Source organism: Xylona heveae (assembly GCF_001619985.1).
Source record: "Xylona heveae TC161 unplaced genomic scaffold L228scaffold_4, whole genome shotgun sequence".
Classification (NCBI taxonomy): Eukaryota; Fungi; Ascomycota; class Xylonomycetes; order Xylonales; family Xylonaceae; genus Xylona; species Xylona heveae.
This window is the reverse complement of record NW_017264196.1, coordinates 2,308,631-2,322,148: the sequence shown is the minus strand read 5'-3', so window position 1 is coordinate 2,322,148 and position 13,518 is coordinate 2,308,631. Positions and strand designations below refer to the sequence as shown.

Here is a 13,518-nt window from a genome sequence, read left to right as displayed (position 1 = left end):
AAAAAAAAAGGGCCAAAAAAAGGGCAAAAAAAGAAATTCGATAAATAACAGGTAGAAATAATTAAGAAGAGAGAAGAAGCCGAAGAAAGCCAATGATCTTTGTACCAATAGTCATTTCCTGACATCATTAAAACTCGAACTTCAGAACTAAAAGCCTCCAGCGAAATTGAAGAAAAGCTCCGAGCAAAGAAAGCGAAGAAAGCGAAGCGGTATATTATAATAAGCAAGACCTCGTTCCTCCGATTACAACGCATCAATGGGGAAGAAGGATGCAACAACATGGCTCGCTTCATATGAGTACGCCGATGTTGCACATTCGTCATCCCTGCATGCAGACTCTGACCGAGATCTGTGTTGTATATGCATATGCGAATGCTAACAAGGTTCATGTATCGTGAGCCCAAAAACCTGCACACATTATATTTCACCCAGTAAAAGAAGAGGGATCAAGTTAGATCAAGAAAGGAAAGTATAAACGACCTCCATGATGAAAGAACTTCACCAATGGAGGGGAGAAAAAGACGAAGCAATAGGAAAAAAAAAGACAAAAGCTGTCCAAAATATGAACCAGTGAAATAGAAACAAAAGTAAAAAGAGCAAAATGACCACAACAGAAGTTACTGCTGCGCTCCAATTGAATGAAAACTTGGGTTGAGCACAGCATCATATTGCTGCTGTGCATCGAACTGAGCAGAATTGCAAAACGAAGAAGCATCTAAGAATGAACCTTGTTCATTCACGCAAAAACTCAGAGAAGGATCAAATGTATCATAAGCTGCAATATGATTAGAATCGAATAGTTGCCCTGCTGCCGATACCGCCCCCGTATCAAGAAATTGTGGCGGCTGAAGAGAGACAGAAGGGGGATCTTCGGGCTTATACTTGGATGACGAAGGATAATTTTGGCTCAAGCCGCCAGCAAGTGTACCCGAAGTAAAACTGACTTTGTCGTTATAAGCCGAGATGGTGCCATTAACTGGCAACGTAGCTGGTGGTGTTGGAGGATTGTACGAACCATCAAGAAAGTCATCATCAGCGGCATGAATATCTTCTTCGCAATTGTCGTCAAACATCCAGTCACCTGGTTCCTTGACATGTTCTTCCACTTCTTTCATCCATTTTTTCAGGACATCCATGGGCGGATAGTCGCCACCTCCCTTTCCACCCCGTCTTTCGTTTTCCTTAACTTTACCATTGCCATTTCGTTTTCGCGGGTTAAAGTGGGCGCGACGGAGATGAGCGGCGGCATTGTAGTAAGCGCCATACTTTTTCCCGGTGCGACAGGCTTTGCAATGTGCGAGAAATTTCTTATTCTTGGAGATGTCAACTGTAACCCAGACCTTTCGAGTTGCGCGGTGACAACGGTCGACGTGTCTGCGAAGCTCATGTTCTCCGCGAAAGCCATCAGGGTGATCGTCACACTGATTGCATTTTACTCGAGGATGGGAAGGGCGTATGTAGACGGTCTTTGGGATCATTGCGACAAGCCTTTCCTCAGAAGAGTCGTCTACTGATCGGAGCCGAATCATGTTAGCCGTCGGAGCTTGGATAGAGGTGAGCGATTCGCTGGATGGCTTCGGCCTGATCGGCCGAGTATGTTGAGCTAACCGGCCTTGTCGCCTATGCTTGGAGCGCTTTGTCGTCTGCCTTGTTTCCTTATGCGTACCCTCTGACGGGTTCGTTGATGAAGGTGTCGGTATAACTCCAGAGTCAAAACCTGCAGAGCCGGGGACAGACTGAGTGAGCACCTGACCACCATTAAAAGGATAAGCAGAAGCAACGAAACCAGGAGATTCATTTTGAACGCAAACAACCTCTGCACCAATAGCATTTGGTGGCTGGCTCACACCAAGAGGTGCTTGGTTTTGACTGGAGCCAAATTCCGATAAATTCGAATGAACTCTTAGCATGTCGAAGCCCTCACAGAATACACTGCCGGCAGCACTGTACTGGCGGCTCATGTTGCATGCGTCGCTATCATCAGATTGTCCGCTAGTCGCGATACTTGAGATTAATGTTGGTGGAAGTTGGTTGTTGATACTTTCATGAGTGACCATAGCTTGTGAAATTGACGCATTGTCAATTTCAGAGGCAAATCGGGCAACGTACTCAGAGGGATCATAGACCTGAGCGTCAACCTCGGTGACAGAAGGGAGTGAGCTCCGAAACGTAATGTTCCCAGGGTGAGCGCCCGAAGGTCGAAAGGTGTATGCCTCAGTAGGCTGTGCCCCTATTGAAGATGAATGGAAAGAGTCTGCAACCGTAGAGTCAAGGAAAGCTGGTGCTGGAGCAGCATTATAAATGTCCAAATCGCAGTCTACGGCAGAGGAGGTCGAGGCATCCCTCGACATTGGGACGTTTGCAGGGGCCGACTGTGTCGAATAATCTCGACCACGATCAATGCTGGCGAGACCGAGAAAGTCCTGTTGGTCGGTTAATAGAGCCACATGAGTAAATAATTCAGGTTTCCCCACCGTTTGATGACCAAAGGTTACAGCCCCCCCGCAAGAAAGACTCCGAGGGATCTGTAACGGATTTTGAGCGTAATCATGATAGAAGGGAATCCCAGTTCCGAATGCATTAACTGAGGCGAGAGATCCGGTTTGTTGCGACCGCACATGCTGAGGTTCCGATTCTGGCAAAAATGCATTCGACGACCAGAAAATTTGTTTTTCCACGAGGAAATCCCCCACCAACGGGTCGACTAGACCGGAGGCACCCGCCATAGAATTTCGCTTTGATGATATTATCGAGAAGGAAAAGAATCAAATTCCTCTCACACAGAAGGATACGCCAAAAGTTACTCTCCGAAGATGCTATTGGACGTTATATTTATCTCCCTGTCGCACAGAAAATAGAGAATATGTCTTGAGGAACGCTTACAGTGAACGATCATAAGCAACTCGGACCGAGGGGAGCTTGAGACGAGGGAAATGTGAGGAGATGGGTTGAGCAATTCAAAGGGAAAGTCTAAAAGAAAGAAAGGCGAATCATCATTGCAGAGGTCGTCTTCGACATTTAATCGGCAAAGAACCAAGGGACAGGAGCAAGGCTGGGTAGCTGAGTTGTCGGAAGCCAAGATGGAGCGCTGACAGGCACCCTGGCGATATAGAGCCAATTGGAAAACGACACTCAAGTGACTCTGCCACGATCAATGTACGCACCTATCAACCTATCAGTACGAACCAGGGGATGGCACTCCTACCGTAGTATTAATCAGACTGACGAACCCCTGATGGCTCACTCGATACTCCGCCCCCATGTTCAAATGAGCTCATCGAAAAGAAGAGATTATTCCATTTGTGGGAATAATAAGAGAGTAGACGAAGCCATAGAGTTATATTCTCCAGAAGCAATAAGGTAGTTCGTTACCTCTGTATGTGAAGCATAGTGCCGAGAGGATAAAATTGTGCCATCGGAATAATTTAATGCTTTTAATGCGCAGCATTATATTATGCCAATTTTAATCATCTTCCAAGTTTCCCTAGCCGAGAGGAAAGGTACGAGCGAGGGAGGCGTGAAGGTTTCCAAGCCACGAGGCAACCTCATCGAGGAGTTCATTCGCTCTCTGCTCAAGGCCGACCGGTTGGGCACAAGAAACCAATGGTAAGCAACTCTTTGGCATGCGCTGCAGGACACTCTGGTAGAATCCGGACCAGGATATTGCGGTGGCCCGAAATGGATTATAATCACTTGAACAACACCTGAGACGATGATAGGTTTACCACAAAGCCACCCCCACAACGACTGCAAAGTAGCATCTCAAAAAGGTCTGGACAGCGAACGCATCATTGAGGGTATCTGTGTGTACAGATACACTTTTACAAAGATTGATTTAACGGAGTTACTCTCGTCTATATGTGAGCAATTAACTATCGTCTTTTCACGCCTAGTTTGCCGAAGGTCTTCATTTTGTCTACTCTTGGACTTATTTGCTCTTGACGAATGGAATATTGGAGCCTTCTGATTCTTCAAAAATAAAGCCAGTCATGTCTTCTCCGATAGTGCGGCATTTCACTTATTTTCTAGCATCAGTCAGCGCTTCGGATCAACTGACACAAGCAAACTCATTTTACGGTGTTTCTAATATCGTCGCCTTTGGTCTCATTAGTGACTATCACTGATCCCGAGCTTATAGATACCAGAATCTTCGAGCAAAACTGCCATGACAAATATGCACGAATTTCCTTTGGGGTTCTTGGGGATGTCAATGGAGATGTCCTGGTGCAAACCTTTTCCGAATCACTTCTTTTTCACAGTAATAAAGCCGGGACGTGGATAAGGTACTCTGACTGCACTGGTCGCAAATTGAAGTCTGCCAAATTAGACAAGAATACTATACCTCAGATCCAGAGAGCTGGAAAATATTTACGGTATTCACTGTTTGGGTATATCCTAAGAAATCGGCAAGGAACAAAACTTGGTTATATTCTTTATGAAGATGAGACTCATTTTTCACACCCGGTGAGAGCACACTCGGGGTCAAATTTCAGTTACAAGACAGTGTTCTGTGCGAAATTATCTGCCCCCGGGACCCTGCAGTCACACGGCCTACAAGAATCCTTTCACATCATGCCGGCAGCAATTCGACCACGCCAAAATCAGTGGCAGGGCCCCGGTAAACGGCATTAACATTGAAGCCTGCCTGAGCAGCAAGCTTGCGGAACATGGCCTCGCTGCGTCGCTTGCCACCAAAATTCATGACAGAGATATCCTGCGCGAGGCTGAATTTGGACTGGTTCGGGTGTAACAGCTCCTCGATGATCAGCACGCGTGAGTCGGGTGCGCAAGCCTCCCGGACTTGCTTGAGCGCCTGCACAATGGCGTTGTCGAGGAAGTCGCTGAGCACGCGGCGGAACTGATAGATGAGCGCTCCCCTGACCGGCTGCGGAAGTGTTTCGAACATGGTTCCACCAATCAGTCGTACCGAGCGTAGATCTTCGTTTAGCTGGCTTTTGGTCTGCTCGATCGTCTTGGGAAGATCTAAGACGGCGCATTGCTCAGGGGGGACGAAGGGATTGTCAACGAGAATGTCTCGCAGAGCTAGGCCACTGCCACCGCCAATGTCCACGATGGCGGGGCGCTCTCCGGGTTGTGTAGGGGCCTTCTGCAACCAGCCGAAATCGTACACCCCTTTCAGAGAGTAGATGCTGGCTGAGCCGGCCTGGGCTCGATTGAATAGCACGGCCAGCTTCGGTTCCGCATCGAGAACGCCGTACATATCCGAGTCTGGATGGCCTGTGGCCAGGCCCAGCGGGATCTTATGGGCGTCCTTGGGCTCAGCCAAGCCATTCGTTTCAAAATACTCGGTCCAACGGGCCATGGGGCGTAGAAACAAGTTGTATACATGCACGATAAAACCGGCGGCGATTTCGCCGGTCCGATAGGCGCGGGAGCGCTCTGTATGCGCGATGCGGCCTGGCGCCGTTGACGCGAGGATTCCGGCGGCAATCAAGTAGTTTGAGAAGCGCTCCAGCAGGGCCTCCTCGCCGCCGACCTTTACTGCCACCTCCGAAATGGCGATGTCGCCCTCGTCCACAATCTGGTCGAAGACTTTGTAGTCGATGAAGGTCTTGACGATCCCAATCTCGACCAGGTTCAGGAAGTGCGCACCCGCTGACTCCAGCGCCTGGCGCATATTTGGACGACCTGCACCTTGGGCTGCCATTTTTTTGTATCAAAAAAAAAAAAAAAAGATTATTCCCAGTCTAATACAACATTCAAAAGATATGCGGACTTTTGGGATTATGAAGCGTGATCTGGTCTTAACACAAAAAGATTTTGAGAAATCATGCCTTTATATATACGTTCTTGTTTCTTGCTTTCTTTACTCTCTACTTTTCGTTATCTCATCACCGAGCTTCGCCGAAGGTGAAATCTCTTGTGGTCCCCTATCGACCGTCCGCGTGTTGGCATGGTTCTAGCCAAATCGGGGGATACGTGTTCAATAATGGCATGTCCGAGCAGCCGCAGGTTCGGTGGCCCTCTCGGGGGTATGTTGCCGAGTTCTCTCCTAATGACTGGGATCAGATAATTCCATTCGGTGCTTTTCGGGCCAGCACACAAGTGCATCTTTCGGTGGTATGCAAGCGTCAGACACTACGTGCATTTCGGAAAGTGGGCTAGCCCTGGATGTGTCCTTCCAACATCTCTACGAATCACAAAAAGCACACGGTGGCATATGCTTGACATGGTGAGCTTTGATGCTCTAGCACACGCCCCACTGCCGCTACTTCTTTTCCATCCTTCCAAGTGAGGGCGTAAGCTGGTACTTGACCAGTGCTTCTTTGTTTGTCTCGATCACGCATTGGTTTGGAGGTCCTGGCTTCGTAATGCCAAGTAGGCGGGGTTAAATTTTCACCAGGAGATTGGGGAATGCCCCGTGCTTGTAACAAATGACCATGGTTGCGTGTAGATATGAAATGAGAGAAGCCGCAACATGTTGGATAGCTCCCTGGATTCTGATACGAGACATGGCTCATTTTATTGTTTTTTTTCCATTGGAAAACTCGAAACAAGCTAATATCGTTTTGCACTATAGCAATACCTTCGGACTTCCAGCTCAAAAGTCTCCATATTGGTATACCGACTCACTCCGACATTTTGTAAACCAACTTCTTTCCAGAAATCTTCTTCGCTCTGATCGCTTCCATCCCTTGGAGAACCCCTGCCAACCCGCCAGATTGCACGAACAGAGGATGCTCGCGGATGAGCCCCTGGTCAAGCAACTCTTGTACCGTTTTCCTCCATTTAACGCCAAACGCGTACATATCCTGATCCGCCGGGCGACCATGCGGCGCTGGCCATCCAATGTCTCTCCCAAGCATGATAGGGCCGAGGACCCAATCTGCCTTAACAATCTTGCGCGTCCCGGCCACCGTCTCGGGGTAAGGGTCAAGCGCCGTGTATCTCCCGCCAGCTCGTCCGAGCGCCGCGTAGCAGATTTGCATGCTCTCGGCCGTCGAGATACAGTCCAGCGCGTATTTCAGGCTGTTACGCGTGTGTGACCGGATTGCGCTGGCGCAGTCGGTGGCACGGTAGTCGAAGACGGCCTCGGCGCCGTAGGACTTGACCAGCTCAAAATTGTGCGGGGAGCATGTCACTACGGGCGAGAAGCCCGCTAGCCGGAGGAGTTGAATGGCGGCGGTCCCTGTGGCGGTTGAGCCGCCATAGACGAGCACTGGAAGGGACTTGGCGCCCGGCTCGAGTGGGTAGCCCGGGAGATTGAGGCTCTTGAAGAGGGCCAGCCCGGCCGTCATGAAGCTGGTGCCAAAAGCAGAACCCTTCTCAAAGCTCACTGTCTCAGGCAACTTGATCAGGCCCTCAGCGCGAGCACCAACGTGCTCTGCAAAAGCTCCCAGGGATGGTTCGATGGAATTCTGACCCATAATGGCGGCACAGACTCGGTCACCAATCTTGATGCCGTGCTGGGCGGCGTCGGGCCCAACCTCTTCGACAACGCCGGAGAAGTCGCAGCCTGAAATGGCACCCGCTGTCACATATGGCCCCATCATTTTTGCGTCGACTGGGTTGACAGAGACAGCCCGAGTCCGCACCAGAACCAAGTCTTCCTTGACCTCTGGCACCGGTGCTTCGTGCGACACCTCTAAGCCGCCCTTATCGTTGCCCACGACGGCAGTTTGGGTGCGATGCACACCATTCCGAACGCCCATCTTGTGGAATGAATGGTCAGGAGATTCCGTGTTGCAGGGAATGCTCGATGCGACTTTCAGGCTCGACCAAATACGAATGAGCACAGTGGTCTTTACGCTTCTAGAGGCGCTTTCGCTCAGAATTGGATCTTTGCAAATTTAAAGAGAAAAGAAAATCGATGAAGTCGTGGCGTATGCTCCAGCATCAATGAAGGCTGAGTTATGCCTGAGGAACTGAATACTCTCAGCAGCGCATACTTATAATGCCTTCAATAAGCCGTACCATGTCCTTGGCCCTCCGGAAGGTAAGCCCCAGGCTTCTACTATGAGTGCATAGAACCAGCTATCTCAGGAATGCATTGCAGTGACCACCCGAAAATGTCCGAATAACACCGGAGAGCAGTAAAGACCCTGAAGTGCCGTACTTATTAGAATATTATTTTCTGTGTAGTGACGTCTCTGGAACTTCCTCATCCTGCAGTCTTGCTCCTGAAAAGGGACTTGCTCAAGAATATCAAAGTCTACCCGAAAGAAGAAACTGTGTCTATGCAATCTGCTACCAAATGAAGTTGTTATTTTGTTGATCAGGAAACGAATAATCGAGAAATGAATAATTAAGAAACGAATAAACTGCCTCATAAAGTCTGTGCCACGAACTACACCAACCTCCACCTAAAATCGCTTAACTGTAACTGGTTAACGTACTCCAGTACGGGAGTCCGGATGTAACTACTCTAACTAAGGCCTAGGGCAGTTGCAGCTGGCCCGCGCCCGCCGAACCCTTGAACGATGCCTCTTCGTCCGACCCTCCGAGGATAGTCTCCAGGAACCCCGACTTGCCCGTGCCCTTGTCACTTGTATAATCACTCCACCAGGGGCGCCTATGGCGGGCTTGGAACCGCCATCGCTTTCTCTGCTGCTGCTGCTGATGCCCTTCCCGCTTTGTACCCTGGATAAACTCGATCGCGTAGCCCGTGTTTCTGTCGCGGAACGCTCCCGCTAACCACCCCTCCTCCCCTCCATCCAGCAGCTTGTCCACCACCACCACATCCTCATCACGATTGTGGCCATGCCCGCCATTCTCTGTCTGTGACTGCGCGTGGCGCTCGCCAAGCTGATTCGCAGCACATACTAGCTCCCCATCGCGATAGAGCCTAGCGACGACGTGCGGTTTCCTGCCGTCCGCAGCGGACGACTCAATGCGAATCACCTGCAGCATGTACGGCCCCGCCGTGCCGCACACGTAGTATGCATCTGTCATGATCTGGGGCCACGCGAGGGCGGACCAGCCGCGGACGAACCCACCGCGAGCGCCGTCCTCGGGGCGCAAAATGAGCGTCTTCTTTTTGTCCTTTTTGTGATCTCCATTGACGGCACCGTTCGTCTCAAGGGAAGTAGCTGCAGCAGCGGCCTCATCCTCGGTTTCGTCCGCAAGACTAAACACCAAGTCTGCAGCGACTGCGGCCGGGCCCAGAGGAAATAGGTAATACACAGACGGGCCCAGCTTAGCCGCCTCCTCTGTCGCTGCCAGGCGAGATCCCAAGGGCGCACGACTCAGTGCGCGGAGCTCCAACGTGCCCTCTACGCGATCAGGCACAGAGAAGGTCACTCTAGCCGTGGCCAGATCCGCCGCGATGTCAAAGGACACACTGTTTGTCTTTGAACGTGTGCTGCCTCCTTCTCCCGGGCTCTGGGAATGTGACTGTGACTGTGACTGAGACTGCGACTGCCAGACCCCGCGGAGTGACCCATTGTGCGCAGCCTCGCCCTCGGCCGTGATGACCGACTCTGTAAAGTAGAGTTTCTCGCCCCACTTGCTGCCGTCAGGCCACAGGGCGTTGAGTTCCGCGTGGAACCCGCCGTCCTGGAGCCCGCGCGTGTCGCGGTAAAACGAGATGGTCACTGCCGTTTCGCCATCCGACGAAAGCCCGTCGAACTGCCATAGTTCCCATGCCGCGTCGTTGATGCGTTCGACGAGTTTGGGAAAGAGATTGGCAGAGTTCGGCAGGAATGGGTCAACGGGCACAGGAGAGGCGCCCGGGACGATGGACTCGCTGCCGTCTGCGGCATTGAGGGAGGACACGAATGTTTTCGCCATGGGAAAGGGATCGTAGTGCTTGCGTACTCCGGTAATATTATCTGGACTAGTGATTGGGGGATTAAGGACTGGTTGGATGTCCCAGTTGTTAAGCTGAAAATTGCTTGATATGATGATCTTTGGTAGTAAAGTATAGCAAATAGAAGTGCGTGAAGAAGATTTCGAACTTTTTTTCTGCTCTTATATGTCAGAATTCAGCAAACAGGCGCCAAAATCTTGACTGCTGCAGATATTCGTTCCAATACCTGAGAGGGTGCTTCGTAGTAATTCGGAGCTTTTCGGTGCTTAGAGGCTTCTTATTTTCTGCTAGCGATACAGAGTGCATGTGTTCACGCCAAAAGATATGAACTTCAGGAGGTAGCTTTGAACCCCTTGTTAGCCTGGTCATTGGCCAGAAATTACCTTGGTAAATATACTTGAGCTGTCAGCAAGAAACGCATATGGATGGAAGATCAAGTGGTGAACCAGCTCGCTTTTGGGACATAAGATCAGCACAATCTGCAGAGCTAAATTATGGGTGTAGTATCCGGATATATCTTGATTCATAAGTGGAAGAAGAGCAACCTTTGAGGTTTCGTATATCAGACAGACCAGAGGGGAGTAGCTATGATTTATTTACAAGGCGTAACAAAACAATATAAAGCATTAAAAATAAACTATACACACGTAGATATATGAGGTAATTTCCTTAAAACTGGGTCTAGACCCTCTATTAATATGCGAATGCCAAAACACGAATAAATCCTATCTCGACTCAGTAGTCCACTGGAAATCGATTTCTCAAGCGCTCGCCGTACTTATAGAAAAACAATGGAACTGGCACAAACGCCAGGGCAATGAAAGCCAGCAAACTGTTTCCCCAGCCGAGTCCCAGAGTTGAATACATTCGAGGCCCCGCAAGAGGCAAAAATGCCCCAAACAGGCTGCGCAAGACTACGTTCCCAGCCAGAGCAGAAGCCGCTGCCTTGGAGCCAAATGCGTCCACGAGGTAGATCTGAGCCGGCATCAGAATAAGAAAAGAGCTCAGGCCTATGAAAAAGGTGCCCAGGATTGGAACGATCCAGTGAGTGTGGTAGTGTGCACTCCATCCGTACCAAAAGAACCCGACAGGGACCATGGGAGACAACCACATCATGAGGAGAAGGCGAAGCTCAGGCCGTTCAACAGTACCCCCTCTGGGTTGGTTCAGAAGCTTGTCGCTCAGTAGGCCAAACAGGGCGATGCTGAAGATCATACCCAGCCCGAGTCCGAGGTATGCCAGTCCTGCGATGCCAGGGCCCCAACCGTAAGTCTCCTCAAAAACGGCGGGGAAGGTAGTGAATAAGAGGTAGGTAAGGCCGAACATAAAGGCACAGTAGATTGAGAGTAAGAGAACAATCGGCGAGAAGATGAGCATCTTGGTTGGCCTTACGACGGCGCGTGCGAGAAGCTGTTGCGGAGTGAGGTCTTTGTTATACGTCCGAGCTTGAAGTCTGTCGTTGCCCGTGGCCTTTCGCAACCGGGCAGCCTTGCGCTCGAGGAGAATGGGCTCATAAGTCTCCCGCATAACGGCAAGAGCAATCAGAGAGACGACACTCGACTGGTGAGACATCCATTAGATGGATTCAAATGGGCCGATAGGAGAAAGGGCGCTTACCAGAATGAGAATCAACCAAAACGTCCAGCGCCAGCTGAGATCCTGCGTGACGAATCCGCCAATCACGGGACCGATAACCTGCCTTATTATCAGAAACTGGTTCATGATTCAGATCAGAGCAAATAGAAACTCACCGGACCAAGAAGGGGACCAAGGCCAAATAATGCCATCGCCTTTCCACGCTCAGCCTCAACATGAAGGTCCGCAATCGTTCCCCCTCCAATAGACATTGGCGAGGAAGCGGCACACCCACAAATGAAACGGAATACCAGAAACATGGCAGTATCGGTGCTCAATGCACAACCGATAGTAAAACCGATGTACACGACATTGCACATGTGATAGACCATCAGTCTCCCGTAGGTCTCCGACAGGGAGGCAAGGACAAGAGGCCCGATGGCAAATCCGAGGATGTAGATGGTGACAGTCAAAGAAGCGACGATGGTGTTAGTGATACCAAAGTCGTGGACCAGAGCCAGAGCACCAGGAGCAAACATGACTGCGGCCAGGTTCCTGTCCGCTTCGTTAAAAAGTCTCTTTCACAGCTGACCGCGTTGTAAGGACACTTACGAGTACAGAGTGAAGGCGCTGACGAGAAGGACATGCATCAATTTGGTCCCCCTTTTCCAATTTCGAGGGTTCGCCGGATCATCAGGACCATCCCAATCGACAACGTCAGGATCCTTAGCTTCCGGCACAGTTTGACTGACTTCATCTCCCTCCCCGACACCTATCTCGGTCGTATCCCGAGCTTCCAAGTCATCGCGGATATTGTCAGTCAAAACGGGCCCAGCTTTAAGCCCCTGCTCAGTCGGAAAGGACATTGTCCAAGGCAACCCGGGTCGATTTGCAAAACTAAGCTGCCTGGCACCAGGCTGAAAACCGAAGGACGACTTGCACAGTGACTGTCGTGAATGAAGTAAAAATAGTGACCCCAAGTGCTAGCTGTGCGCTCAAGCAGACTAAATAGAAGAAGAGCTTGAATGCTGGAGAAAAACCGGGAACTCAGGACAAAGACTATGTGGATAGGAGGTAGGCACCGACACCAGTGAGGTTTTGGCAGAACGATGGAACGGTCTCAACTTCTTGCCAAGAGGAGATAGAAGTCAACGGGAATTCAAGGTAGACTTCAGTTGAGTATAAGAGTACAGGTGAAAGGACAAATCCTTTCAAATCAACATCATATATGATTTCTCGCGCATTATGGGTACGGCGACTGGCCTGGCCGAAGACGGAGCAAATATTCACTGGCCGAACCTCAGAAGGCTATTCCCCGGACGACCCTCCGACGCCGATGCTGCCTCTGGGGTGCATCGGGTAATCACTGAATTCAACCACACGGGTGCAAGAAGTCTGCACAAAAGGAATGTATTTGTTGCGATGCTAGTTTGCGGAAACAAAATCATCATTGATCGTTTCCCGAAATGCTACCTCTAAGGCTGTGGCGCAACTGCTGCTTTGACGGGAGTTGATCGCTGCTACGCGGAGATACTTTTACAAGTCTGGTATAGGGGCAGCCAGACCGAATTTGGTCCATCCGTCAAATGAAAACAGATTAGGCGGCGGGCGGATGAGCTTCGGGAGGGTCGGCTCGTTATGAGAGACAATTACATCCTGCAATCCTGCTCTATACCGCACTGAAGAATAACTAGGAGAAAGCGTCTTCTTCAATCAGCAAGTCGTTATGAAGCTGGTGGTCATAGTAGAGCGTTTCCCGGCGCAGGTGGACTGGGGCTGAACCCCAGATTGCTAAATCGTTTCTGGTTAGACCATCCAGGGATCAAGCGTCGGGAGCAATGAGGGCAATCCTTTGTTTGGTGCTGAGGCCAAATACGGTAGGTGCCAGTAGACTCGGAGGTGGCGGACGTAAAGACTGACCATCCGCGGACATCCGAAGGAAACGCATGCACAATGGAAGTGCCCCTGACAGGCATGGTGGGTGGATATTAGGCCACTCGGTCCCTACATAACCGCCCTTGGCTGGAATATCTCCGAGTGCCCGCAACGCCAGATCTGACCCTTAGCAGCCGTGTTATCTTATCATTTCCATCACATACCACCATCGTCAACACTGGCCATGTCAGACGCGAACAACAACACCTATAGCACACATGTTCCGGCCCAAGACGCAA

The 13,518-nt window shown here is 50.4% G+C and overlaps 5 protein-coding genes across 5 annotated transcripts; all 5 read right to left on the bottom strand.

The window, feature by feature from the left end:
* Positions 1 to 503: 503 nt before the first annotated feature.
* Positions 504 to 2,997, bottom strand: L228DRAFT_126057 (hypothetical protein). The gene is made up of 2 exons (XM_018329049.1): positions 2,884 to 2,997; positions 504 to 2,816 (listed from the first exon to the last, which is right to left on the bottom strand). The coding sequence occupies exon 2, from the start codon at positions 2,724 to 2,726 to the stop codon at positions 618 to 620; it is 2,109 nt and encodes a 702-aa protein (XP_018189446.1). The 5' UTR covers positions 2,727 to 2,816; positions 2,884 to 2,997; the 3' UTR covers positions 504 to 617.
* Positions 2,998 to 4,570: 1,573 nt separating this feature from the next.
* Positions 4,571 to 5,668, bottom strand: L228DRAFT_267848 (putative O-methyltransferase; the record flags this gene model as incomplete). The annotated part of the gene is made up of 1 exon (XM_018335041.1): positions 4,571 to 5,668. One exon carries the CDS (start codon positions 5,666 to 5,668, stop codon positions 4,571 to 4,573), a length of 1,098 nt encoding a protein of 365 aa, XP_018189445.1.
* Positions 5,669 to 6,119: 451 nt separating this feature from the next.
* Positions 6,120 to 8,048, bottom strand: L228DRAFT_246731 (putative zinc-binding dehydrogenase family oxidoreductase). The gene is made up of 2 exons (XM_018332484.1): positions 8,018 to 8,048; positions 6,120 to 7,957 (listed from the first exon to the last, which is right to left on the bottom strand). Exon 2 carries the CDS (start codon positions 7,671 to 7,673, stop codon positions 6,591 to 6,593), a length of 1,083 nt encoding a protein of 360 aa, XP_018189444.1. The 5' UTR covers positions 7,674 to 7,957; positions 8,018 to 8,048; the 3' UTR covers positions 6,120 to 6,590.
* Positions 8,049 to 8,397: 349 nt separating this feature from the next.
* On the bottom strand, positions 8,398 to 9,750 carry L228DRAFT_238399 (hypothetical protein; the record flags this gene model as incomplete). Its single annotated transcript, XM_018331044.1, has 1 exon — positions 8,398 to 9,750. The coding sequence occupies one exon, from the start codon at positions 9,748 to 9,750 to the stop codon at positions 8,398 to 8,400; it is 1,353 nt and encodes a 450-aa protein (XP_018189443.1).
* A 754-nt stretch (positions 9,751 to 10,504) lies between these two features.
* L228DRAFT_238398 (putative MFS transporter) lies at positions 10,505 to 12,210 on the bottom strand (the record flags this gene model as incomplete). The annotated part of the gene is made up of 4 exons (XM_018331043.1): positions 10,505 to 11,329; positions 11,387 to 11,482; positions 11,521 to 11,899; positions 11,957 to 12,210. The coding sequence occupies 4 exons, from the start codon at positions 12,208 to 12,210 to the stop codon at positions 10,505 to 10,507; spliced, it is 1,554 nt and encodes a 517-aa protein (XP_018189442.1).
* Between the last annotated feature and the right edge of the window lie 1,308 nt (positions 12,211 to 13,518).

Bases quoted from the DNA above. Each gene is read 5' to 3' on its own strand.
- L228DRAFT_126057 (XM_018329049.1), bottom strand. From the start codon at position 2,726: ATGGCGGGTGCCTCCGGTCTAGTCGACCCGTTGGTGGGGGATTTCCTC.
- L228DRAFT_246731 (XM_018332484.1), bottom strand. From the start codon at position 7,673: ATGGGCGTTCGGAATGGTGTGCATCGCACCCAAACTGCCGTCGTGGGC.